The sequence below is a fragment of the Ambystoma mexicanum genome, chromosome 11 (genome assembly GCF_040938575.1).
Source record: "Ambystoma mexicanum isolate Mex_15411 chromosome 11, UKY_AmexF1_1, whole genome shotgun sequence".
NCBI lineage: Eukaryota > Metazoa > Chordata > Amphibia > Caudata > Ambystomatidae > Ambystoma > Ambystoma mexicanum.
Window position 1 is genome coordinate 452,014,763 of NC_090934.1, and position 26,598 is coordinate 452,041,360.

The window sequence follows — 26,598 nt, forward strand, 5'->3', positions numbered from 1 at the left end:
ATACTGTGCAACATCCCGACAAAGGCGAAGTTCTTCACAGTCACTGACTTGAAGAAGGCCTTCTTTTCTCTACCATTGCACCCAGATTCAAGATACCTGACAGCGTTTACATATCGTGGAACCGGATTCGAGCACACTAGGTTGCCCCAAGGGTACTGTGAGTCAACTAGCATCTACAACAGGGTGATCCAAATGGACCTGAGTAATTTACAAATGCCAAGCACAGTGATTCAGTATGTTGACGATTTGCTGATATGCAGTGAGACAGAGGAAGAGTGTACTGCAGATTCAGTGCACCTTCTAACAATGCTAGCAGACAAGGTGGACAAAGCAAAATTGCAATATTGCCAGGAAGAGGTTGTGTACCTGGGACAGATAATATCCAATGACGTGTGCAGGATAACACCAGAAAGGGTACAGGGAGTTCACTTCACAGCATGCCCACGCACAGTGAAAGAAATGCAGAAGTTCCTGGGGCTATGCAACTACTGCAGGGCATGGGTGTTCCATTATTCTACATTCACCAAACCTTTATTGCAGGCCCTTAAGGACGCACAAAAGGAGAAGAGGGAATTCAAATGGACATCAGAAATGAATGAGAGTTTCACAGTGCTAAAAGAAGCGCTGGCCCACGCATCAGTTCTGGCCACACCTAACTACAGAGAAAAATTCTACCTGTTCTCACACTCAGATGGCTCAGTGATGACGACTGTCCTCACACAAAAGAAGCCACAGGGAGACAAGCCATTGGCATATTACAGTGGTATTCTAGACCCAGTGATGCAAGGACAATTTCCCTGCAAACAAGCAATTGTGGCTGCTGCGTTTGCAAAAGAGAAGGCAGCGACAATCACCATGCGGTGTCCCACAGTACTTAACATGGAGCACTCGCTTTTTGCCATTCTGGAAAAATCAAAAAGCACACTCACAACACAGAGGGCATCAGGGTTTGAGGTCATACTGACAAACCCTGCCATTGAGGTGGTGAGGTGTTGTGTAGTGAAGCCAGCTACCTACATAGCAGAACCTGCAGAGGAAGGGGATTATATTCATGATTGTGCAGCACATATGCAAAGAATGGAATGGAACATACAGGTAAAAGAAGATGAAATAGAAGGGCAGACATGGTTTACATTGACGGGTCATCAAGCATAGACCCTGATACTGGAAGGAGATACACTGGAGCAGCGGTAGTAGGTAACAATAATGGGGAGTATGTAATAGCATCTCAACAGTGATTACCATCACATTACTCGGCAGAGGAAGCACAATTGGTAGCTATGATTAGTGCGCTGAATATGATGGAAGGACATGCAGCTAACATTTTCTCTGATTCGGCCTATGTAACATCAACAATACATTTGGGATTGGCACAGTGGGAAAGAAGAGGTTTCAGGAGAAATGACGGGTCACCAGTACAACATGCAGAGATGCTTGCACAATTGATTGAGGCACTGAAAGTGCCAGTGGAGGTGGCCATAATAAAAGGTGCCGCCCATACAGGAAAACAAGACCGAATTTCAATAGGAAACGAAATGGCAGACAAAGCAGCAAAAGTAGCAGCCTATTTACCAGAAGGAAGCAAAAGGTGGTACCCAGGGGCAAAAGAAAATGCCCAATGTATGGCAGCAGAAAGAAGGATGGTTCAGGAGGAAGAAAAAAGGGAGAGTTTTAACACAATACCAATCATCCAAATAATAGAGCTTCAAGGAGAGGCCCCAAAAGAAGAGAAAGACGTATGGGTACAGCATGGGTGCTCACTTTCACCAACTGACCCGATCTGGAGAAAGAATAACACAGTAAAACCTCTAATGCCCAAAACACTGTTAAATGTAGCACTAGAACAGTTGCAATTCCCAGCCCATCCATCTAAAGAAGTATAACGGCTGATATAAGTGAAGGATGGTACATACCAAATTTGCATGAGATGGTGGCAGAATTCATGGGGAATCGTATAGCATGTCAACAATTTCAGTCTGCTTAAACTCTAAAGACTTGATATCAAGGAACAATATTGCAGCCGAAAGGGCCCTTCCGGCACTTGCATCTCGACTATGGCTCCATCCCCGGTGGACAGAAAGCTGCTCCTTGAATTCCTGCAGGAGTACCCGAGCTTGGGGGATATGGAATTGCTGTGGGGAGGGTTTTCTGAGGTATGTATTCAGGATCCCTTACGAAGGTCCCTTGACCGGGCGGATGGCAAGGAATCTCCCTTCTTCACTCCACCAACCCCTGCTGGTAACCCAGAAGATTGCTAAGGAAGTGGAGCTTGGTAGGGTGGCGGGACCCTTTTCCACCCCCATGCTTCCAAACTGCATTGTCTCCCCACTTGGTATTGTGCCCAAGAAAGAGAAGGGCAAGTTTAGGTTAATCCACCACCTTTCCTTCCCTAAATGGGATTCAGTGAATGACTTGCTGGACCAGGACCGGTGCACGGTGCACTACGCCTCGTTTGATCAGGCCATGCTGATGGTTGCCGCCACGGGGCGACGGGCCCTCTTGGCCAGGGTGGACATTGAGTCTGCATTTAGACTCCTGCCAGTCCACCCAGAAGGTTTTCACCTGTTAGGTTTACATTGGGAGGGCCTTTTTTACATGGGCAAATGCATGCTAATGGGTTTCTCAGTTTCTTGTGCATATTTTGAGGCTTTCAACACATTTCTCGAGTGGGCGGCCCGCAGGGTGGAACAAAAGGGAGATTTGATCCATTACCTGGATGACTTCATGATTATGGGGCAAGAGGGATCAGAGGATTGTATGCAGGCACTGTCCTCATTTGAAACATTGATGGATAGGGTGGGTGCCCCACTGGCGCCAGAGAAGACACAGGGACTCACTTAGGTGTTGACTTTCCTAGGGATTGAAATAGACACCATAAAAGGGTCTTGCAGGCTGCCCCAAGAGAAGGTAGCTGAACTGATAGAGTAAATAGAGGCTACAGTGGAAAAAGACAGGACCACACTGGAAAGTGTCCAGCAACTACTGGGGAAGTTGAATTTTGCAGCAAAAGTCATCCGGGCAGGGAGGGGATTCCTCTGCACGTTAGTCAGGGCGACAGCGGGGGTGACACTGGCCCACCATCATATCTGCCTTAGGGGTGGGTTTGAAGGAAGATTTGCACATGTGGCAAGCATTTCTCAAAGATTTCAATGAGGTACTATTATGGAGGGCCCTTGGCAGACCAATGAAGAACTGCAGTTATACTCTGGCGCCTCAGGGAGTGAATGTTTTGGGTCATACTTGGCTGGGAGTGGTGCAACCAGAAATGGCCAGGGCAGTGGCACAAGAAGGGGAGGACCAAGAATATCATGGCTCTGGAGCTATTTCACATTGTACTGGCACTCACACTATGGCCCGGGGAATTGGGCAACAGGAGGGTGCGTTTCTGGTGCGACAATAAGGCTGTGGTTCAGGCCATCAACTTGCAGTCAGCATTCTGCAGTTTTGCGCCTGCTCAGAAGGTTGGTGGGGGTGTGCTTAAGAGGGAATATTGAGTTCAGGGCACGACATGTACAAGCTGATGCTCTTTCTCATTTTCAATGGCGCAAGTTCCAGGCGGCACATCGGGAAGCAAGGCAGGAGGGGATGGCCTTCAGCAGCGATTGTTGGCAGCTGGTGACGTGGACCAGGCGCTCTGGAAATTGGGGGTGTGATCGCTCAAACCCGGTGTCAGATCCCGGTACTGGCAGGGCTACAGTAAGTTTGTCCACATTATTGAGAACCAGCACATAGGGGGAGGTTCTATGGAGGAACATGTACAGGCATTTGTTGTCTGGGCCATTGTAACGGTAAGAACAGAAGCTGGGCGAGTGGTCACCTGGCCGCCATTGCATTCCATTGCAAATTCAAGGGATTGGGGGATCCAACCAAAGGGTTTGGGGTTTGCATGGCTTTGAAGGGGTGAGGGCATGCAGAGGGGCACAGGCGGGACACCCGGAAACCCATTGACTTTGAATAATTAGGGAAATTGCTGCATGCATTGCCTGGGATATGCTTTGAAGGTTTTGAGGTGGCACTTTTCAGGGCAACATTTTCATTGACATTTTTTGAGGCCTTTAGGATCAGCGAACTGGTGGCAGCAGGGAAATGAGATCTTTCTGGCAGGGCTAAAGCTATGGGTGATATACAGATCTGTTATAATACAGACAGGGTGGTCCTAACAATAAAATTACACCTATGTAAGATTATGGGCACAGATCCAGGTGGGTCAGCGCACACTGGCTCAGGAATTACCTGGCACAGAAGTTATTTGGTCCGAAATGGTGCCCAGGCTGCAATGGCGAGGGGGGGTACTCGCACGCGGCCATGGAGAAGTCCAGACGCAGGCTCAACAAAGGAATAGAAAGATTTACGTAAGCAGATGGTTTTGGTTTTTTAAGGCACACTTTACTAAATGTGCTCCCTTCCCACTATGCGACTGACTGCGTGCCTCTGTCAGAGAAAGGGAACAACCTGTTCCTCACAGCCATCCTAGGGGCACTCTTGAAGGCCGGGTGCAGATAAGAGCGATGGTAAATTGTTAGCGCATGGGGCATTGGGGGTACCGGGGGGCCCTCCCCCAAAGCATGGCAGAGTTTGGGGCAGTCCTAGCCGGAGAGGAGTAATGCTGCGGCTTGAACCGTGGGCTGGTTTCCCGATGGCCGCACTTGAGCCAAACTCGGATGACGGGCACCAGGGGAGTTGCTAGGTCTGGAAAAGACCCGGGGCTAAGCTGATGTCAGTACTGTTGGGACTGGGGGCTAGCTAGTCTTTTGGCTGTAGCTCCTGAGATTCTATCCGGGGCTACAACCAAAAGATCAGGGGCTATAGCCCCCTTAGCCCCCCCCTAGCAATGCCCCTGACGGGCACTGAGTCCCTTATGGACACTGGAGATTCATCACCTTCAAGTTTCAGTGACCCGAGGTGGAAGTACTCTGTGCAGTACAAATCTGGAGCATATGTCCGGTGCCTTGCGACCTGCATGGAGACGGCAAGGGGACACCGAGAACATTCAGATGTTTTGCCCTGTTTTTTGGGCTATTTTTGAAAAGTATGGTTGTGAACCATGATGCTTTAGTGCTGGGACTGCCCCCTGTGTTGTATGCTCCAAAAAAATTGTGACCGTTTTTTCCAAAAATATAAACTAATGTCTGGCTATTATTTATTAGCAAGTTATGCTCTCAGGGTATGTTACCTCTCCCACGACAGAGGGGTGGGTGGGCCAATGGGGGCTGACACCGCTATGGGCCTTATGTTGAAGCAAATTGTTACTCTATCAAGGCTTTGGTCCCTAGTGTCACTGCGCTGAAAGGCATAGGTTTATGTTTTGTTCACACACAGCTGCATGATTTTTCCGTATGATTAGTGCAGGCCCACTGAGCAAATATATTCAGACAGGGTCCTTGATTCAAGAACCATTTGACACCTGTAACTTTATTAAATATGGGTATCAATTCACCAGGATGTCCAACTGCTTCTATTGCATGCCCTACCTCGCACATGCTCCAGTTTAAAGGCCATGCATGATTATATTCTTACAGCAAACGGTTGAGGGGCAGAGGAGGTGACAGAGAAAGGGGTAAAAGAGAGAAGAGCGAGAGACAGAGTGACCCATCGGAAGGGTTATAGAAGGTAAAGAAGGGTTGAAAAAATGAACAACACAATGCAACAGAACAAAGAGGAGGTGTAAGCAGGGCTTTAAGTGGGCCGGGGCCTACCGGGGCTGGGCCCCGGCAGTCTCCGAAATTTCGTTTTGAGGCGGGGCCCTGCCGGGGCCCACTAATCTCCCCTGTCAGCCCCGGCCACTACAGGAAAAAGCATTTTTTTCTACAGCCTGAAGCTCTTGCTATTATGCGAGAGCTTCGGGCTTCAGAAAAAAATGCCTTTCAGCCATAATGGTGGCGCCGCACCTGCGAGGCATCCCTTTAATCAAGGGATGCACGTGGGCCGGCGCCACCATTATGGAGAAAACGTGAGGCCGCTGGAAGCAGAGGCCTTGCTTTCTAAATACTGAAGCTCCCGTGGATTCTCGGGAGTTTCAGTCTTTAGGAAAAAGGCCTCTGCTTCCAGTGGCCTCACCCTTTCAGCCTTAATGGTGACGCTGCCCCTCCCCAGCTGGCGAGGGGCAGCGCCACCATTAAGGCTGAATAGGAGAGGCGCTGTCCCCTGCCAGGCAAGCCTATAGAATAGAAATGCAGAGATCAGCACTCTCTCCCCCAAAGGGGAGAGGGTGCTAATCTCTACAAAAGGCTGCCTGGCAGGGGTGCCAGTAGCCCATTGAGCCGGCGCTCGTCAAGGGGGCGTGGCCTAACGGCCCATCAAGACCCCCGTTGTTAGGCCACGCCCCCTCGATGGGCCCCGGCTCGATTTGTAGTGCCACTTAAGGCACTGGGTGTAAGCGTGGTTACACAAGAGGATGGAGAACATTGGGGAATGAAAGGATGAAGTAGGACGGATTCATCCATAGAAGGCTGACAGGCAGGAGCAATCAAAGAGGGAGAGGTATGGGACACCATGGCGGGAAAAGGCGGACAAGATGATATGCAGGAAAATGGGAATTGAAGGCGCCCAGAAACTGAGGCAAGGGGAGCCGTGAAGAAGGAAATTAAGGAGTAGAGCAGAAAACAGCGTGACTATATAAGAACGAGACATGGGAATCAATGAAGGAGAACATAGGAAGTTGAACAGAGAAAGCAAGTACAAGGAACAAACGAATGATGTAGCCAGTGGCAGCCCATTGTTTGTAGTCGCTCTGCTGCCTGTGTTCCTCTTCCCCTTTCTAAGGAATTTGGAGCCTTGACTGCAACGCAGTTAGTGCCTTGTTTCAGGAACAGGAAATTGTCAGGCCAGGGATACATGCAGTGTTTCGCGCCTTGAAACACTTGTATATAGGCGCGTTATAAATGCCATATCATGTCATGTTCCACCCGACTTAATTTTACAAGTGGCCGAGGCTCTGCTATACCTACGGCCTGGCTGCTCCCTGATGGTAATCAGGTTGTGTACTATATGTGTTTGCAGTGCTGAGTAACACCCTGAGTTTTACGCATGGCGTTTCGTTGTGCTAAACTAATTCCTGTTCCCGAGTCCCTTGCCGCTCCTTGTTAACTACCAGAAAAAGAAACTCACCAGGGACCTTACAGACTATCTATCATTTATGATTACAGCTGGTTACTGATTACTGGTGACGTGTTTACCCTTCCGTTTCTTACCCCTGCGTTGTGTACGTGTTTCTCCAAAGTCCCGCCCTTCTCCTTCCTCTGGAAAAGATACGTAACGATTTCAGACTCGTTCGTGGCCAGCGCTCCCCCCCCCCCCCCCGCGGGCAAATGTACACTACTCGACCCTGCTGTAATGTGCATGAACGAAGATTGTGCACTGCAGGACAGCAAGCAGCACTGCACCTCACCATGCCACTGTTGACAGCCTCACCGAGTGTGCATTACAATAACACGTGTTTTAAATAGCTCATTTTGAACACAGTAATGCACCTTTGATACATACTAGGTAACAGGTGTCATCATTGACTTTACTCGGCACGCTCATTTTATTGTCAATAGAGAAAAGACAAGAAGTTGCGTTGGGATGTGTGCCTGAAAATGTCAGGCTGCACATATATCTAAACAGCAGGCACTCAACCGACTGGGCTAGCTTGTGGAGAGCTGCCACATAACATAAGCTTCAGGTTTTGTTTTTGTAAGCCGAGGCCCAGTCACCCAAGCTCTGAGTGTCGGCCCTTTCGCCATTTTACAATCTCAACATAGAGCAGCGCGATCGGCTCACTCTGAGTGCATGCTCGGCCTGGGTAATAGCATTCTGAAAGTTGCTTCTCTGTCACTGTGTGTGTGTTGAATATTAAAACGTTGTGCCTCATTTTGATGAGTGTCTGAAAGACTCAAATTGCACTTTGAATACAGGACACTTTTCATGTGTTTCACTGCAATGACATTTGTTCATGTGGTTTGAAAATGCTGCATGAATGTGATGGCATTGCAGCATGAAGAAAACACGGGGTCAGGCGCAGGATTTACAAAGCATTTTTCAATGAGATGTGTCATCGGGCCCTCAGTATTATTTGGGAAAGATCTGAGCGTAATGACTGCATGGCGTTGTTTTACATTCTGGCTGTGGGTACATAAAAAAGGAAGTGTGAGGAGGCTCGGTTTTTCTTCCTGGTACTGAACACGTCTGCACTCTGCAGCTAGCCCAAACATCACAGAAAGGCCACCAGCACTTACTTGCCCCTTTATCAGGCCCTACATTAAAACTACCCAGCTCTGTCATACTTCGTGTTCCTATAATTAGCCACCCGCCTCTTAACGTTGCCTTTCTTTATCTGACCCTGCCTCCCCCTCTCTGACTATTGGCTGCTGTGTGGGAGCCCCCCTGGCTCTGGCAGTCACACTGCACTCATGGTGCGCTTGTTGTCTTTCTCTTTTAAACACGTGTACGGGTTAACATGCAAATCCAGGCGTAACGATCTCCATTAGAGAGAATACTTGGCCATTTTCTTTTGACGTCCTGGGTGGAAAGGAGGAATTATGTTATGTTGGCTTTACAATATGAATACATTGTGATCTGAGGGTCTCCATTTATTAATATTGTAAGGCCAAAAGATAATGTGAGTATTTCATCTTAATCGTTTGCTTTCATTTGAATGCCGAGCTCATGCTTTAGGAGTTTCTTGTCTTCTTTATGTTACACTGAGAGATGGCAATCTCAGTGACCTCTTTTCACATGGCCCAGAGCCCAACATTCCATAATGCCATTCTGATTCGTCACCTGGCTCCATTTCTTGACTTACATTGTTTTAAAAGCCCTGTTCCATCCACATTTGCAGGTGACATTTCAGTACATGTCACACAATGGGGGAAGCACAATGAGTACTTTCTATAGAGGAAAATACATAAGTGATTGGCAGGAATGGTCCAAAGCTGCAGGTAGCAGCCCCTCACTTTTATTGCAGCCCTGGAAAGGGTAGCATGGTACTAAGGCTAGACATGTGTGTTGCCATCACTGGTTTTCTCAAGTGTTTTTCACAAAACATTGCATGCAACAAACACCGTTATCCCTCCATATGTAGCATTTTCTGTAAAGTCCTGAATTGGTGCAATTCATGGATGAGGTTTGATGGTCACTTTTCTGCACTGAGGGCCACTTTTTTTATGTTCCAGGGACTATTTTTTGTCCCATGTGCAGGGCACTAAGTCTGTGTGTGCTTGACAGAGGCACACCACGAGGGGGCAGCTGCATGGCCCCCCTAATTGTTGACATGTGCCCCCCTCCTCTCTGGCAGATAACTCTTTTCAATAGTCATAAAGGTGCTCATTTGCACAGCTGTCATTCGCGCGTTTGCAGGTGCTTTGCTTCGCCTGCATACTTTCTGGAATCAATAGGCCAGGAATATCACTGGGCTGGGGGCCCTGCTGGGCACACCATAGTTTTCCACATGTGCAGCTTATACTTTCATAGATAAAAACAAAAAAAGACATTTCCAAACTGAAACTTGCATCTGAAACTTACATCCACTAGTTTTCTTTAAACTGTGCTTTGTTTTTTTGTTCGACTATGACACAAATATCCTGTGATGTTTGTTCTCCTTCCTGTTTGTTTTATCACATGATACATTGCAAAATATGTTCTATGCTTTTCAAACTGCTTAATCACAAATAAATGCTTCTATTGTGCTGGCAGCAGTTATTAGGAAACTACACTGTGTGCTTATGGGTGCCAGCATTTGATTTTCACTACAGGGGCAGTATACACCCACCCGGGCAGTAAATATAAGCAAGCAACCAACCCAACCCATCCCTTGGCTGGCCACACTTCATAGCACTTGTTTTTTTATACGGAATTGCAAAAAGTCATAAGATTCACAGCCACTTTTAAATATATAATGTATCTCAGCAACAGGTCCTCAACCTACTGATCTACCCCTGTAGCCTTCCACAGTAAGGCGTGTCTCTGGATCCCTTAATGTACTCAAAATCACTGCATTACCAGCACTGCTGTTCATGTAAATGACTTCATAGTCAACAGTACTTGATCTCCAGCCAAACTGACCTTGGACATGCATTAATTGAGGATATGCCAGTGGCTGCTTGTCCATAATGGGTGAGTATGCGCTGACCCACAGGCACCCTGGCCCATTATGGAGGAGCTGAGGAGCCAGCCAGTGAAAACAATGGGTGCTCCCTCAGCTATTTTTTGCAGCTGAAGGAGCACTCCTGGGCTCGAGTCAACTGTCAAAGGGAAACCCGGTTTCCGACAGTTCTGGTCCCCAATCACACATGTCCAATAGGCCATGCAAAGACGGGGGCATTTTTCTTCTACAGCCTTGAATGGCCCTTTGGGGATGCTGGTTAGGGTTGCCACCTTCTCGGGTTCATTCCGGACACCCCATATTTTGAGAGCTTTGTCCGGTTATCCGGTTAACAGACAATACGCCTGGATTTTATCCGTGTCCTGAGATGGCATTCAGAGTTTGAAGGCACATAAGCCTGTGCAAGCGACGGGGGTTTTAAGGTGTGTCAGCCAGAGCTGAAAGGGCTTTCTGCAGTGTTCCTTCGAGCTATGATTTACAGCTCTGTTAGATAAAGGCCGCCCAGTAGACATTAACTAATGTAAAATTGGGTATTTTGGGAAGTTTACCTTAAGTGACGCTTTCATGCGCAAAGCTCCAACTCTTCATGCAAAGCAGTAACGTTGGGGCTGTTATGTTTCACAGCCCATATGCAGACACCAGGTCTCCCAAGCTATTTGATTCATTTGTGAAATAGAAGGCCCGCTTTATATGTAAAGCAATTTACAAAGATGTCTGCTTGTTGGAAAGCAAAACCACTGTGTTTTTCTTCTTCAGAACTGCACAATGTATTTACAGATATGCAAGACAATGTGGTGGATGCCTTTTTTCAATAATGCAAAAAGCAAACAACGCTCATTAAAATACATTTCTGCTTCACAACCACCATGTAAAGGAGGCAGTGAAGGGAAAGAAGCCGACAAGTGGACAGGGTTTGCTTTTAGTCCAATATCAATATGAATTTGATTTGTGGTACAAACATTTACGAAAAGCTAATCTACAAGTCCCAGAATGCAAACCGAAGTTTAATGAACAGCCAGTGCGTGGTAAGAGGTGTCAGCCACTTTATGGGACCACTTCTCAATGCTTTAGGCTTTCTTGGAATGTAGTCTCTTCTCTGCAGATCTATAAAGCTAAACAACAGCAACTGAGAGTTGCACCATTATTATTCACAGTTTATAAGTTGCTAGCTAGGAAATGGGTTATGTATTATTGCGCTTTTTTCACTAAGGCACTTTTCATAGAACATGCACATACAATATCATCCATCTGGGGCCAGATTACAGAAACTGTGCCAGTTGACCTGCAGATCACACAAAGATGGCAGCAGAGAGCAGATAACAATGAACCTGCCTAACTGTCTTACCGTCAAAATATATGTAATATAATTTATATAATTTAGTGAAATGTAATTTTCTGCCTTACTTAATTCATCTTTATTTCAATAATGTAGATTACTTTTAAAAACTAATTTAGTATGTTAAAAAATACAAGCATGTTGCTTTCACTCCCATTGCGATTGCACTATAGATTTCAAATCTATAAAAGGGGCCTGCAAAGGGAGTGTGGCTTCTAAAAGTGTAGGCGGGGCTCCAAGTATGGTTTATGCTTCAAACAAAGGTGGGTCACCCTAATGCTTGCTGTGGAACTGCATGTTTCCACGTGTGAGGGGGTGCTCCTGCACCTCGCCGCACATACAAACGGAGCGGGGCTCTTCATCATCAGCGCTCCGGCCCTTGCTCATGTGCAGGAACCAGGAAGCACTCTTTGCTTTGCTTTCCTGTTCGTCCTACATGGGAGCTAGAGCCCTGGAAGGAAGCTTCAGGACTGGGGCAGAAGGTAAATTAATTTAAATGTGTGTGCATGCGTGCATGCTTGTGTTGTGTGGAATCAGTCTCGGGTGGATAGCTCAGTGGCAATGTAATTGTCTTGAAAGCAAGACGATGAGGGGCAACACAGGCTCAATCCCCGGTTCCGCGCTTAGCAACCTCTGGGTAGTAAGCGCGTTATAAATAACCCATTACAATGAGTAACTGGATGATGATGGGTGTGTGTGTACATGAGCAAGTCTATGTTGCGTGAATGTGTTTGTGCTGGGCTTCAGCTGATTTTGACCGGTGCAGGGTCGGGGGGTTATGCAAATATGCAAATGCCATTGTTCCACAACATCCCTCCCCACTGGCCAGTCAGCTACCCTTTTGAGGCACTGGGGGCATCAGGTGGCAGGCACAGCATGTTTCTACTGGGCATAGATGATCGAGTAGAATATACCATGATTCACATTGATTGTGTGTGTGCGAGGTGCTGAGGGGCTACAGGGTGGCATGTCATTTTCTACTGGGCATCTATAAAAAAGCATGCATGATAAGTGTTATTTTGTAGCTAAACTGACATTTTCATGCAGCCAGTCTATCAATTTCTAACTGTAGCTTGGCATTTTGTATTGGGCATCTTTGATAAAGAAAGCATGAGTATTATTACTTGGCTAGATTGGCATTTTGGTGCAAGCAGTCTAGCCATTTCTTACTGTGACATGATCATTTGTATTGGGAAACTTTGATGAAGCAAGCATGATAAGTGTTACTAAATGGCTAGACTGGCGTGTTGATGCAGCCAGTTTGCACATGGTTTTATACTGTGGCATGTAATTTTGTAACAGTAAAACCAACTGGATTATGTTCTTATGTGGGATACAGCATATACTGGCAGAACAAGCATGGGCATGTTTTCTTATACTATCATTACTGGCATTATGTGCAAAGCAAATAGAAGTATGTTCTTATATGGGAATACTGACATATATTGGTGCAGCCAGCATGGAAATGTATGGGAACAGCCAGGATGAAAATGTTTTTATACTGGCATATATTGTGGGCAAAGACATCATGAAAATGTGTTGGGGAAATGTTCCTGTCCACTGTCAGTGACTTGCATCTATTGGATTTTTTAATGAGTTACCCTACAAAACAAATTGCAAACTGTTTGGCTTTTTAGCCAGTTTTTCATTAAAAAAAATGTGCTCTAAAGTGCACAATTTGAAGCCATTATATAAAAACATTCTCGGGTGTGGGGGAGAAATCCCACGCGACGCCTCTTGAATGGTTTTCACTTCATCGCTTCACTTAGTCGCTCTGGTATTTTTGGGGGAAAAATTTACACCACTCCAATCAAAAAATGTACCCGCTGCCACTGGGATGTATAGCCAGAAACTGAAAACTGTAAACAATTCTAAAGAGCACTATGAGATACCGGCAACCATTGCTAAAGAAGAAAGGGAGCAGTTGCCTCCTTTCCAGGGTCGGCCTTAGCGGCGGCAGCACCCTTGGTGGTTTAAGAAAAATGTGTCTGCCTACACCGTGCTCCCCTGTTCAATGCAGGGGAGAGGGGTCTCATTTTATTAAAACTCCATGCTCCTGAGCCTCAGCAGGGAGTTCATCACTGGAATAGGGCTCTCATGCTAAGGCATGAGCGCCCTATTCTAATGGAAACGGCCTTGCTCCCTCGTCGGATTGGGGAGGTAATCATCTCAATAGGGTGCTGATGCTTTTGCCTTCTCTCACCAGGCCAGCTTTGGAGAGCGCTTGAAAGACTCCCCTAAACTGGTGTGGTGGGGGGGGGGGCTAATGGTGCCGGGGTGGTCGCCCGGCCCGCCCTGCCCTAAGGCCGGCCCTGCTCCTTTCCCCCTGTAGTAGGAGACTGTAAATGATATTTGATCTGTTAAAGAGACTGTTCTTTACTATCATTTAAAACTGAGATATGAGTGATATCTCTTGTGTTAAAATTGCTCTTTTTGACTCGCTATTATTTAAAGCGGAGCTGTGCTGGAGCGATGTCTGCTTGAGTTAAAGAATACAGTCTCTCGCTGAGTGGATTGTAAGTTTTTGCAACTCTTAAACATGAGTTAACTTTTTAGGATGTATGTTAACTTGATGCAACACTTTTACTATCTTAACCCTACTATGAACATATGTCAACATATAGGTACGCCACTAGTGCTTCATAGTGATAATTGTACAGTGTATGCACCGAGTGTAAGCGTTGGAGAAAGAAATATGAAAATAAAAAATAAGACAGAAACAGGAACAGGAAGGAAGGGGAGAGAGAGGGACAGTAGCAGAAAGAGTACATGAGAGAGCAAAGAAAGAAAAGTGAAAAAATAGGACTAGGAAGGGAGAATAACTGAAGAGGGGTAGGGGCGGGGAAAGAAATAAACAAGGAAAGAAATGCTAGGCAAATGAAGAGAAAAAGATGCTGAGTGGGGGAACGAGAAGAAGAGAGATGGAGACAGGCAGGGGTGTTGCGCGTGTGAGAGTGTGCGTGATGGGGCGTGAGTGAGACATATTATAAAATGGGAGCAGCGAAGCTTTGCATTGCACTCCCCAAGTCCCATTAGCTAAAGGTGGCTTCAGCTGCCCGCACCCACAGGTGCCACTTGCAAAATGTAAAGCCAGCTGCACACACTTGCGTATCCCAGAGAATCACATGAGCACATACATGCAGAAATTCGTACTTGGAGTCATGATGCAGGCAAATCCAGTATGGCCCTAACCTAACGATAGCTGTGTATAATAACAACAACGTCGCACAAACCTGTTGTGTTGCTGGTCGTCTCGGTGACCTGTAAGAGAAACACAGAACAGCTCGTGTTATTTCTATACCTTACAGAGTGACATTGAAGGTGGCAACACCGGAAAAACACCCCCTCCCCCACACGCTTGCATTGCGTGCTTAACTGCACGTTCCCCTTCCCCTGCCCCCTGGCGCTTCTCCCCTTCTCTCTTCCCCCACTTGCGCAAACTGAATGACACAAGGCCTAGTTAGAAAGATCGTTATTTTTTCCTCCTTCCTTGTTGCGCCTAGAAACAGGTGTGCAAGAGCGCTTTATAAATGCAACATCATATCATATCATTCATCTTCGTCACGCTCCAGACCCGAGAGACGGCGCAAGTTCTGGCAAGAAGGTCGCGGGGGGGGTTACATTGTCAGAAGAAAGGTGAAGCGGTTAAGCAGCCCAGACACTCACCGATAGCGGAAAGGCCAAGGCACAGCCCAGCAAGCAGGCGAAGGCCACGAGTCCCGTCCCCAGCTCCATGGTTGGAAGATGTGTGTGTTTTGTTAATGCAACGAGTTCGCTCGCCCCTTTATATTTTCGGAGGGAAGAGGGTGGGCCCAGTCTGTCCAATGACCGTCCACCCCAACAAAGAGACAGAACGTCACGACTACAACGAGAAGTGCCGGCGGCTGAAAGATGTCAGAGTGGAGATTCCGGCCGAAAGCGACACCAATTAGTATTTTGGGTCAGGGCTCTCGTCAGCTGGAAAGTCCCGCTCAAGGGAGCAAATGACGCAAGCATTACGTCTACGAGGCAGCAGGGGATGCCGTTGGCGGCAGAGGGCTCAATGGTCAGGAGGTCGAACGCACTACCCTTGTCTATGCAGGAACAGTAATGTGCCTTCTAGGCGGCAGCAGGAGGCCTTGTTCATATGGCAGAAGGGAGCACCCTTGTCTGCACGTACCTGTAAAGAACACACTTCTGTGAAGTTTTCATCATTTGCTTAGGCATTGTCGGATTTTCAAATCTTGAAATTAGAACACTCATGGAGGTTCAAAATCAGAACAATATGTATAGATGTGAATATTACAATAACACTAAACACTATTTAAACAGTAGACAGCACCAACTGAGTGGCTCTTGGGCGATTTAGGCAGCAGGGCCAGTGAGTGACACAATGTTCATTGTTGGAAGGCATAGGTCACATTTATAATATATCTTACATTACCAAAATGCGACAAGGCCATTCATAAATTGCATCATCAGACAGGTATGTCATCAATTGCATCATCAATTGCATCATCATTACATCATCAATTACGTTATCATTACATAACAGAGAGTGGGGAAATGTCTGTGGCCATCGCCCCCCCACGCTCCAGGATGGGCCTTAGTGAAATATGGGAGCCCTTACACCGACCAGACCCCCAGACCCACTCTCCGCTTGCAGGGACCATTGAGGACTGCTCTAAAAGCCCCTGGCCTGACACCTCACTGTTCCGCGCCGAACCAAGGACCCTAACATAAACCATCAAGACATCTCCCTTCCAATGACCCAAAACGTTGAACCCCTGCTCAATCCAATGCAATGTGCTCCAACCTACTGCAACACATTCTCTACCTGCTGATCAAAATGGTATGTGGGAAAAGAAAAATACTGCCTAAGCAGCACACCGGTCCCTGGCGGATAAAAGAGAGGGGGGGCGCTATCTAGCGGGTGCAGAATAATCGCATCGACCACCTGCACAGTCTTCCTGGAGTACCATGTTGACAAGCCAGCACTTCCTCTCGCTGCACCTCTTTGTGCCATCGCTAGAGAAGCCCAGGGCCATAAACAGTCACGCTACATCCTGTGCACATGAGCACGCACCAATGTCATACTTCTTCGTCCCAGTAGACAAAACAAACCGTAGGTCGTTCGTAAAAGGAATTATTTTGTAGGGTGAATGCCTTAAACTATCCAAATTTGATTTCAAATGACCTGCTGGTTAGTTGGGCATCTGACTAACCCATTGTACTTGAAAGGCGGAGAGAGAGCCCTGCCTTGTTATAATAGCCCATTCCATGTCCGACTCCAGCCTTAACTGAAATGCACGGCCAATTGATAGTCAGCTTCACTTCCATGTGTTAATATCCCCACAAAAATATCGCCATACAAAATTATCGCCATATGTTTGCGGCGATATTAAGGCATGGAACCTGCGGAGGACACCCCTGCATTATTTTTAAAGGAGCGGAGGACACCCCCACAACACCCACTTCCAAATACCCCAAAAATGATCCCCCCCAAAAATATCACCTATTGCCGTTCCAGACGACCATATATACGGCGATATTTTTGGTGGGGATAATATGTAGTGATACCTCAGCTTCTACACTCTTTAACTGCTAAACCGAACATATCTACCCTAAAACAGAACAAAACTATGTTTGGAACCCTTTTCTTCTCATAGACATTATGTTATGCTGATTTATAGCGCATGCTGCTACCACTCAAGGGCAGTCTCCAGGCACTCGCATGGTTCTGCAAGAGGGGTGTGTGGAGGTTAGTGAAAAAATGGTTAGAGGCTAGGTTCAGAACCAGGAGAAACTGGCGTCTGTAAGTCTTGTTTTGCATGTGAGAGTTTGTGCGGAGGCCACGTGTGTTGTAACGGTATGGGCAAAATTCAGTGCCTCGGCTGTGTGATAGTGTTTTGTGTTGGTGTTAGTGTGTTGAGTGGGGTTGTGATGGATTTGGTTGTGCGCACTGGTTAGATAGTGTCCATAAGGGATACAGAGTCACGGGTGGTCGTGGCTGTATGGGTATACTGTGTCTTTGTGAGTAATTGTGTTGTTGATGGTTTTATGGACTATATGGGTGAATCACTCTAGGTGTGTTTCAGCACCTATATATGCTGCATGTGAACATAGAATGGGCAATGCTGCAGGGCCTCCCAAAGCGAGGCAGGGTAACCAGTGTCCCATAGCTGGCTAGGCAGGGGAGAGGGGGAGCAGCAGCCCAACAAATGGGCCAGCACTTCCCCCTCTCTACCATAATACTACAAAGGCGAGCACAGTCGCTGCACCAGGAAACACAGAGGGAAGGGCAGGGTGTTAATCAACACCCTGCCCTACCCACACAGGGATGCAAAACATCAGGGCCCACCAAAGGCAGGAAGTGGGCAGGGGAGCTAGGCTCAGGCACCATAAGGTGTAATTAGCTGTCAGCAGATGCTGGCCAGGGGCTGGCACCACAGCCCCCACCACACAGAATGACCCAAGGGACAGCCCCTGGGTCCTATATAATGGCTGCTGCAGCCAAAGACAAATCAGTTTGTGGACCCTGCACGGGGACCCAAACCAAAGAGTACTCGGTTCACTCAGAGTCTCTTCTTCTTTTTTATTGGTCAGGAGGCTCGCTGTTCACTCAGCGTCCTCCACTCTTCTTCTTCTGCTTTACTCTGAAACCAAAGTCCACTGCAACCGCAGCAGAGCCTTTGTGGAAACAGAAAAATAATATGAGGCCGGGAAGCCCAGAAAGAAACACACCAACACAGGTTACAAAGAACATACAAGTGCTTTATTTAAAAGCTACAACAGTTAACAAGTCAATTGACAAACGGATAGCTATTCGGCTCTCAGAGTAACATAAAGAACTTCAACAAGGGTTCGATGTGTTAGTGAGAGACCGTACATTGGAATACCTGGGCCTTTTATACAGTTTGTCCAGCCCTTGGCCAACCCTCTCGCGGGTTAACCATTCTATGAGCCGGGCCTATGGGTTCCTTGCCAGGTCAATCCTGTAATATATGCATTTCGATTAGTTTCACTGATATAGTTGTACATTTACATATAGGTCAACGGTAGGACAAGGTCTCAGCTCGCGACCCCGACAGGTGGCCTGCAGGCATATTAATTATTCATGTGTATGGAGGTCACAACGGCCAGAATCTTACTCAGAAAGTCATTCGGCCTCCATTTTGATATTCAGGGTGACTTCCATATAACAAGAGAACCTAAAATGGCGGCTTAATCCAAGATGGCGACTTACATTGCTTTCTCTAAGGTCCAGACCTTGCCATGGAGTTTGTTCGCATATGATGTTTAGACAACTTGGCGTAGGCCAATACACATGCAATTGTTACGATAGGAGGCATAATATTGTTTCAATTCCGACAAACCCTCCTTTTGGCCTATGCCAAGTGCTAACATCATTTCTAATATCTTTGTAAATAACGCCATGCATTGTCGTCCATACATCCTGAATCATTATCCGTAATATCTATAGCCATTAGGTCGTTCATCAGAACCTCTTGTAACACAAACTCTTTAGATGCTGTATCTGGGGCATACATTTTGTGCCCTACTGTGCTCACTGCCTGAGCACAACATCCCCCTAGCATTGCACATATACTAGGTAGACTTTGGAAACAGCAACAAAGGAATAGCAGGATTCCCAAAATAACCAGTATAACAGAAAGCACCTTCCAACCCCAGGATCGTAGAGAATCCCAGAACCAAGCACTAATACTCCAATCTCCCACAGGAACATGCACTTCTGAACTAAGGATGCGCAAGTTCTGAATTGCTTTGAAAATTGTCGGTGAGGAATCTGGTACGAAAACACAGCATGCGGACCCCACTAATTTGCATACTCTCACCACGTTCTGCCAGGATGACATCTAATGCCATCCGATTTTGGTGTGCTACCAATCTTATTGCTTTCTGTTCTAGTGTCATATTGTATAGTATATCCGTGGTCCGGTTGATGGTTCCCTCCAGTACCCTTGCTAGCCCCCTAATATTTTCAGAATTTGCTATCTGTCCCCAAAATGGCACAACTGATTTTGCTATATCCCCCAATACTTGCCCAGGGGTATCTCCGTTCTCGTCCCGCCGTGGGCGAGCCTTAGAAACTTCCAATGTACTAGCTATAAATACCCCAGGTAACAGGATTCCTAAATAACAGGTTCCCTGCCAATCCTTGGGCAACCAGGGAAATGCTGAACTACCACAAACGAAATAGACAGGCCCCCCTACATACAGAGGCCTGTTCTCCCCAGTCAAATTTACAATATTCACACAACCTTCAAAATCTCCCATTGACCGAGTGCCATTTCTTTGTACACAAAAGGGGACTGAATCGGGGCTATGATTAATAGAGTAGGAAGGAGGCACAGCGTCCTTATTGCCTATCAGAGCCATTTTAAAGGAAATTAGAGTTTGAAAAGGAAGAGATAGTTTATCAGATGGCCTAATAGAAGCAACATTAGGTTTACTTCTATTTGCAAAAAGCAAGCATCCCAGGGGAATCAATTCACGTTTCTCAAAATCATTTAAATTAGTTCCATCAAAGTTCCCTGAGATGCTATCATTCCAACGGCCAAACAATAGTGCTCTAAGAGAGGCATAGCAAGCAGTCGTTAAAGGTAAAGGGTGAATATACCATCCTAGCCCCTTGTTCCCATGTTGCGGTAAATGGGTGCACATCCAGCAATTACTCTTATTAAAAATGGCATGCGTTGAATTCATTATTATCATTAAAGTGTTATTATGGTACTTTCGTCTATGCTGGGAGTCTCTAGGTGACAAAGTGTGAAGGTGTACAGAGGGAGTCAAAGCAGTAGGTACAATCTCAATTGGCAGTAGAGGTTTTAGAGGGTAAATTTCTTCGAAGTACCAAAGTCCCACAGCAGTAACTATACAAATTCCAATTATTATTAACACAACACAGCAATACGTTTTCGGGGCCCAGGCACATTGTTCGTTGTCCGAGTTGGTCACCCCCTTATTTACAAGTCCAATGCGAGCAGCAGCGGTGGAGGTGGCAGGCATCGTAGTTTCTCAATCGACGACCCCAATGTTTGTTGCTGGCGACACTACGGTCGCGCGACTTCTTAGTCCTTCCCCAACCCTAGTCAGCAGAATCCCTTTTTTCCTTTTTTTCAAAAAACTTCCTTTTGCAAGAGAAAAAACTCTCAATAACTTTTTCTTTCCAGATGCACAGGCAAAACCTGTGCCGTAGTTCTCTTTTCTTCGTCGAAGGTCGTACCTGGTGGTAACCAGTACTGTTTGATCCGGAAATAGGGTAACGTCACTTCCTGAGGGAAGCAACGTATCAGAGGCAACGGAAGTCACAGAACTTGAAACAGTGTTTTCCGGAAGTGACCTTTTCAAAGAGTGTGGAGACGAAATGGACTGTTCCCCAAGCTCCACGGGCTCAGAGAAATTCTCCGACACACTCACAGCGCTTTTTGCTACTCCAGGATCAGAGATTGTAGCATCAGCGAGGGGTTCTGCTTCTTCTGTAACGTGTGGCGTCGGGTGAGGAAGTTTCTTGACATGCGTCGCGTGGATCCAATGCTTCTTTCCAGCCACCCGCACTGCTGTCTGGGTGACCAACAGCACCTGGTAGGGTCCCCGTCAGCGAGGCGCGAGACAGGAAGACCTTTCGTAGGCCTTCACTAGGACCCAACTTCCAGGCTGAATGTTGTGCCCTGGGCCCATAAACCGTACAGGTAAAGCTGATTGGACCTGATGATAAATGAGATACAGATTTTTAGTCAACTGGTTACAGTAGTCTACAATCAATACATTTTTGACCTCCCTCAGAGTTTTGGGCTTCGGAAGGCCCCAAATGTTAGCAGGTCTCCCCATCACTACCTCAAATGGAGAGAGGCCAGTCTTAGTTTGAGGTGTGGTACGCATGGCTAACAATACAATAGGTAAGGCATCTGGCCATTTCAGTTTGGTGCCGGCACATGTTTTTGCAAGCTTATTCTTTAGGATACCATTATGTCTCTCTACCAACCCAGCACTTTGAGGATGTCTAGCCGAGTGAAATCGCTTTTCAATGCGTAACGCTGTGCATATCTGCAAAATTACTGCTGCAACAAAATGGGGACCGTTGTCCGACCAAATTACCCTAGGTAGCCCAAATCGTGGAAAGAATTCCTTTACCATAGTCTTTGCAGTGGTCATGGCAGTAGCATCCTTAAGGGGGAAAGCCTCAACCCATTTACTAAAGGCACAAATAATCACAAGAACATATTTTAGATTGTTACACCGTTCCATCTCAATAAAATCAAAGTGGATGACCTCGAAGGGAACAGAAAGGGGCCCAAAGCTACCCCTTGGAGTTACTGTCCCCTTCCCCACATTGTGCTGTAAGCAAATCATACAATTCTGAACATGTCGCTGCGCAATCTTCAAAATTTTATCATTCACCCAGACTTGTTCTAACATTTTCGTGATCTGTTGAGCACAGACTTCCGTAGGACCGTGTGCCATCGTAACCATTGCCAGCACATATGAATCAGGGAGCAACCATTTCCCTTCAGATGTATCCACCCAACACCCATCGTCATCCAGTTTCCCCATCCCTTCGGCCCACCTTTTAGATTCTTCTATTGTGGCATCAGTTTGGATATCTCGCACAGACCCAATACCCTCATCCATTACATAGGCATCTTTTGTTTCCCTTAGAGCATACATGTCTGCGCTAAGGTCTGTGGCCGTTTGCCTGGCTATCTGGTCAGCAAAAGCGTTCCCTTTTCCCACATCATCTACGACCTTACGATGTGCTGCACATTTCATGATTGCTAACTGCCTAGGGAGTGAGAGTGCCGAGAGCAATTGTACTATCAGGGGACCATGCTGAATCTTGGTCCCATGTGAGGTTAGGAACCCTCTTTCCGACCAGAGCCTCCCAAAGTTGTGAGCCACCCCAAAGGCGTACTGGCTATCAGTATATATGTTTACTGTATGCCCTTCGGAGAGTTCACAAGCTCGGGTCAACGCTATAATCTCTGCGGCCTGCGCGGAGTTATGCGGAATTCTCTTAGTTTCAACAACCGTACTCAACGTAGTAACTGCATAGCCAGCTGTAGATGTACCATCTGGGAGTTTGAAGCAGGAGCCATCACAAAACAGCTCCCCTTCCGCATTGCCCAAAGGAGTATCTATAAGGTCTATCCTGCCCTTCGTTTCCTGTTCAGTAGTATACAGGCAGTCATGTAATTCTTCGTCACCGCAAACTGTATTTTGCGGGAGAGGTAGGAGTTCAGCCGGATTAAGAACACAACACCTCTTAATTTGAATGTGAGGGGCAAACAGAATTAATTCATACCTTGTCCGCCGTGCAGAGGTGAGGTGTTGCGTTTGGGTTTTATTCAATAGGACATCTACAGAGTGAGGTACCATCAAAATTAAATCATGGCCTAGGACCATTCCCTCACTCTGTTTTACAGACGCGGCAGCAGCAGTGACAGCTCGCAAACATCTTGGCAAAGCGCATGCAACAGGATCAAGGGCGGAAGAGTAGTAGCCGCACGGCCTATTCTTCCATCTGTGTTCCTGTGTTAACACAGCCAAAGCACATCAATCACATTCATGCACAAACAACACAAAAGCCTTGTCATAATTTGGAGTACCCAGAACCGGTGCAGAGCATAACGCGGTTTTGAGAAGCTCAAATGATCGTTGATGTTCCGATTTCCATGGCAGCGGCAAAGAAATGCCCTTCTTTGTCAAAGCCAACATCGGTTTTATCACTAGTGAAAAGTTCGGGATCCACAACCTACAGTAAGAAGCCATACCTATTAAGGCTCTGACTTCCTTCTGTGTATTTGGAACAGACATGCCAGAAATGTGTTTTATTCTTTCAGGTGTCAATCTTCTCCCCTCCTTTGACAGGAGGTAGCCTAAATAGGCGACCTCCTGACAACAATATTGAAATTTTTTGAGCGAAGCTTTATGACCGTTTTCAGCCAGATGAATAAGCAACAATACAGTGCCTTCTTTACAAGCACTTTCAGAATCTGCAGCTAAAAGTAAGTCATCGACATACTGAAGCAATGTACAAGTAGGTGGCAATTCAAGGGTATCAAGCTGCTCTTTCAAAGCCCTACTATTAATGCTTGGACTTTCAGTATACCCTTGAGGTGCACGAGTAAATGTGAACGAACGACCTCCCAAGGTGAACGCGAACAAATATCTACTCTCCTTGTGTATAGGAATACTAAAGAAAGCATTCTTTAGATCCACAACACTAAAGTGAGTAGCTGTAGCAGGGATCATTGTTAGTATCGTTGTTACATCAGGCACAATTGGAAAATGTGGGGCGACAACTTTGTTAATAGCACGAAGATCAATTATGAAACGGTATGGGATTGCATTGTCACCTTTCTTGTATACAGGCAAAATTGGGCTGTTCCATAAACTACCTGCAATCTCTTCAATCACTCCTCGATGCACAAAATCGGAGACAATGCACTTCAAAGCACGCTCGCCCTCAACTGATATTTTATATTGCGGAATGCGTGGTAGTTTAACTCCATGTTTCAAAACTATTTTAACGGGTTCGATCTGTAGCACCCGACATCATTGTCGTCAACCGCCCACAAACATTCCGGAACAACGCTAAACTCAGGAGGCAATGGTCAAGTCAGAAACTTAGAATTGGGAAGTTGCTGTGGTGAAACCGTCAGTCGCACTCCGTCAGAGGAACAATGAATTACTGCATTCAGTTTCTTCAACAAATTTAACCCCAGCAAATTCTCTCCACAGTTCGAAGTCAGGAGGAAGGGACAATGGTCCGTGAAGGGACCCAGAGAAACAGACACCGGGCAAGCAATTGGTATGCCAGAAAACCCTACAGAAACATTTGTTTGCCCTGACAGTGGAATGTTTGGAACCCGGGAATGATCAATGGAGCACTTCTGTGCTCCAGTGTCTATCAAAAACTGATGGTTCCTATTCCCCACTAACAATTCAACGTAGGCACCTTTCTGATTAACGGGAATAGGTGAAGGTTCCAAACCCTGCTTCGGGCAGTCCTAACGAAATAAAATGTCGTCGGAAGGAAGCTCTTCAGAAAGGTAGGCAGCAGAAGGGTGATCAAATATGTTTCTCGTGTCCACACTCGAACTCTGATTTTCCCGTGAAAAAGGTTGCTGAGGATCTTGCGAGAACTGACCTCTATCAGGGCCCCCCGCTCCGGGGCGACCTCTAGGTCGTCTACCCATACTCCCAAATGCATTGTTTGACCTTTGGCGAAGGACGGGGCACTGTGCTCGCCAATGACCTTCCTGGCGGCAATAGGCACATTGATTAACATTCACAGGACCCAAAGGAGCGTTTCCTTTTGGGACATACTGACCTCTGGTCTGTGAAGTACCTCCTCTGGGATTTTTAACAATTTGTTGTAACAATACTTTAGTCTTCAAATCTCCTTTCCTCTTCTCTATTTTATTCTTTTTCATTATTAACACGGTTCTCATAATACTGAGCCATGTGCAAAACTTCAGATTGGGATTTCGCCTGCCAAGCGCTCTCAGAGGACATAATCTGTGACTGGATGTCGGGCAACAATCCACGTACAAATTTGTCCACAAACAACCTTTTCCCAGACTTTGTGCCCAAGTCTTGTCCACTGAAGTCAGAGAATACTTGTTCGAATCTATTAAAGAACTTGGTGGCACCTTCAGTTTTTCCTTTAACACAGGCCGTAAGCTTGTCCCAAATAATTCTTTTCTCAGGAATTATGGTTTTCAATTTTGCGGCAATTCTATCAGGCAAAGTAAGTATTACCTGAGGTGGTTTCTCACTAGCTGGTCTTTCCCCATCAAACCTAGTCATGTTAGCCCACGTATCTCCCAACCCTGGCACATCGTCTATTGTTCGAACCTGCTTTCATAAATCTACGGGCAGGAGTACAGGGAATAGCAAGTCAATATCACTTAAGGTGAACACAGAGGACTGCAAAACGGACTCTATCTCTTTGTAGAATCCTGTCGGGTTTTTTCTAATATCGGGAATTGATTGTCTAATAGTGTTCACTTCTTGTCATGAAAACGGGACGTGAACAAATTGCGATACATAATGTACAGGGATGTCCACAGCGGGTGCACCAGTCCCAACGTTAGCAGGAATCTCTACCTTTGGGACAAATGTCGGAGGAACCTCTCTCATAGGCAACTGAGATATAGGTAACTCTGACCGCTTACTAAGCAACAGAGCCAGGTCGAGCGTTAAGGCAGCTGAAGAAGTGTCGGGCGAAAAAGCCCTCTTACAAATACCCAATAACTGTATAGGACAACTAACCTTCTTCCTTGCACATTCATCCTGTAGGCACTGTACCATTACCTGAATCACCTTCCTCTGCATTTCTACTGTATACTGACTATACGTGTCATATACTTCATCCGGCGGTATCGATGAATCCGAGATCCATCGAATCGCATCTTCGGTACAAATTCGTACTTCCTCAGATGCCAATCTATGACACGGAAGGAACCGTTTCTGTACATACATACTGTCGTCTTCACCATCCTCATCCCGTAATTTTTCAAAGTCCCTCCTATACTCAAACAATCTCTCAACATGACCATGTACTTTCTCCTCTGTGTCCCTCGAAAGTGCTAAAGTATTTAGATCCCTCACCCCTTGTGGGAGATCCGTATTATGTAATCTACCCCACATTACACATAAATGAGTCCCCAAACCTTCGATAAAATCATTTTTCTCGGGAAAATTGCCCATATTTGATAATGTGGAAAAAACGTTAACTTGATCACCTCTCTCCATACAGTGCTTAGCCCATGCAAATAATTCCCATTTCTTGTCTGCAGAAACAGTATTTCGAGTGACAATCTTTGACCCCGCCCCCCGATCAACTTCAGTCAATAAAGAACCACTCGGGAGCGGAGGTGTGGGCAAATTCAATGAGGGTGCAACTATCGGCACAAGAGGAAGGGGTGGTAGGATAGGTGGAGGAACAACAACTAGAGGAATAGGAACAGCAGGTTGTACAGGGGGAACAGGAATAACAGCAGAAATAACAACAGGAATGGGCAGAGCACCAGGGAGAGGATCATACGGAGGTGGCGCTGAGGCACCAGGCCTGCGTTCGTTTAACAAGTTTTTAATAAATTCCTCAGAAGCATGAAAATCTTTAGAGGGATACATTTTCTGGATACCGAGTGAGAAAGTCCTATCCATATTTTTG

At 46.4% G+C, this 26,598-nt stretch overlaps 1 protein-coding gene across 1 annotated transcript in view; it reads right to left on the minus strand.

Annotated features, from left to right (window-relative positions):
* Positions 1-15,162, minus strand: part of LOC138503505 (tolloid-like protein 2) — a 189,435-nt gene extending 174,273 nt beyond the window's left edge. Inside the window, exons 1-2 of the mRNA XM_069623290.1 lie at positions 15,084-15,162; positions 14,651-14,678 (exon numbers count right to left, since the gene is read on the minus strand). Coding sequence (XP_069479391.1) covers positions 14,651-14,678; positions 15,084-15,152 — 97 coding nt within the window. The 5' untranslated portion in view covers positions 15,153-15,162. The remainder of the gene's footprint in view (positions 1-14,650; positions 14,679-15,083) is intronic.
* Positions 15,163-26,598: the final 11,436 nt, after the last annotated feature.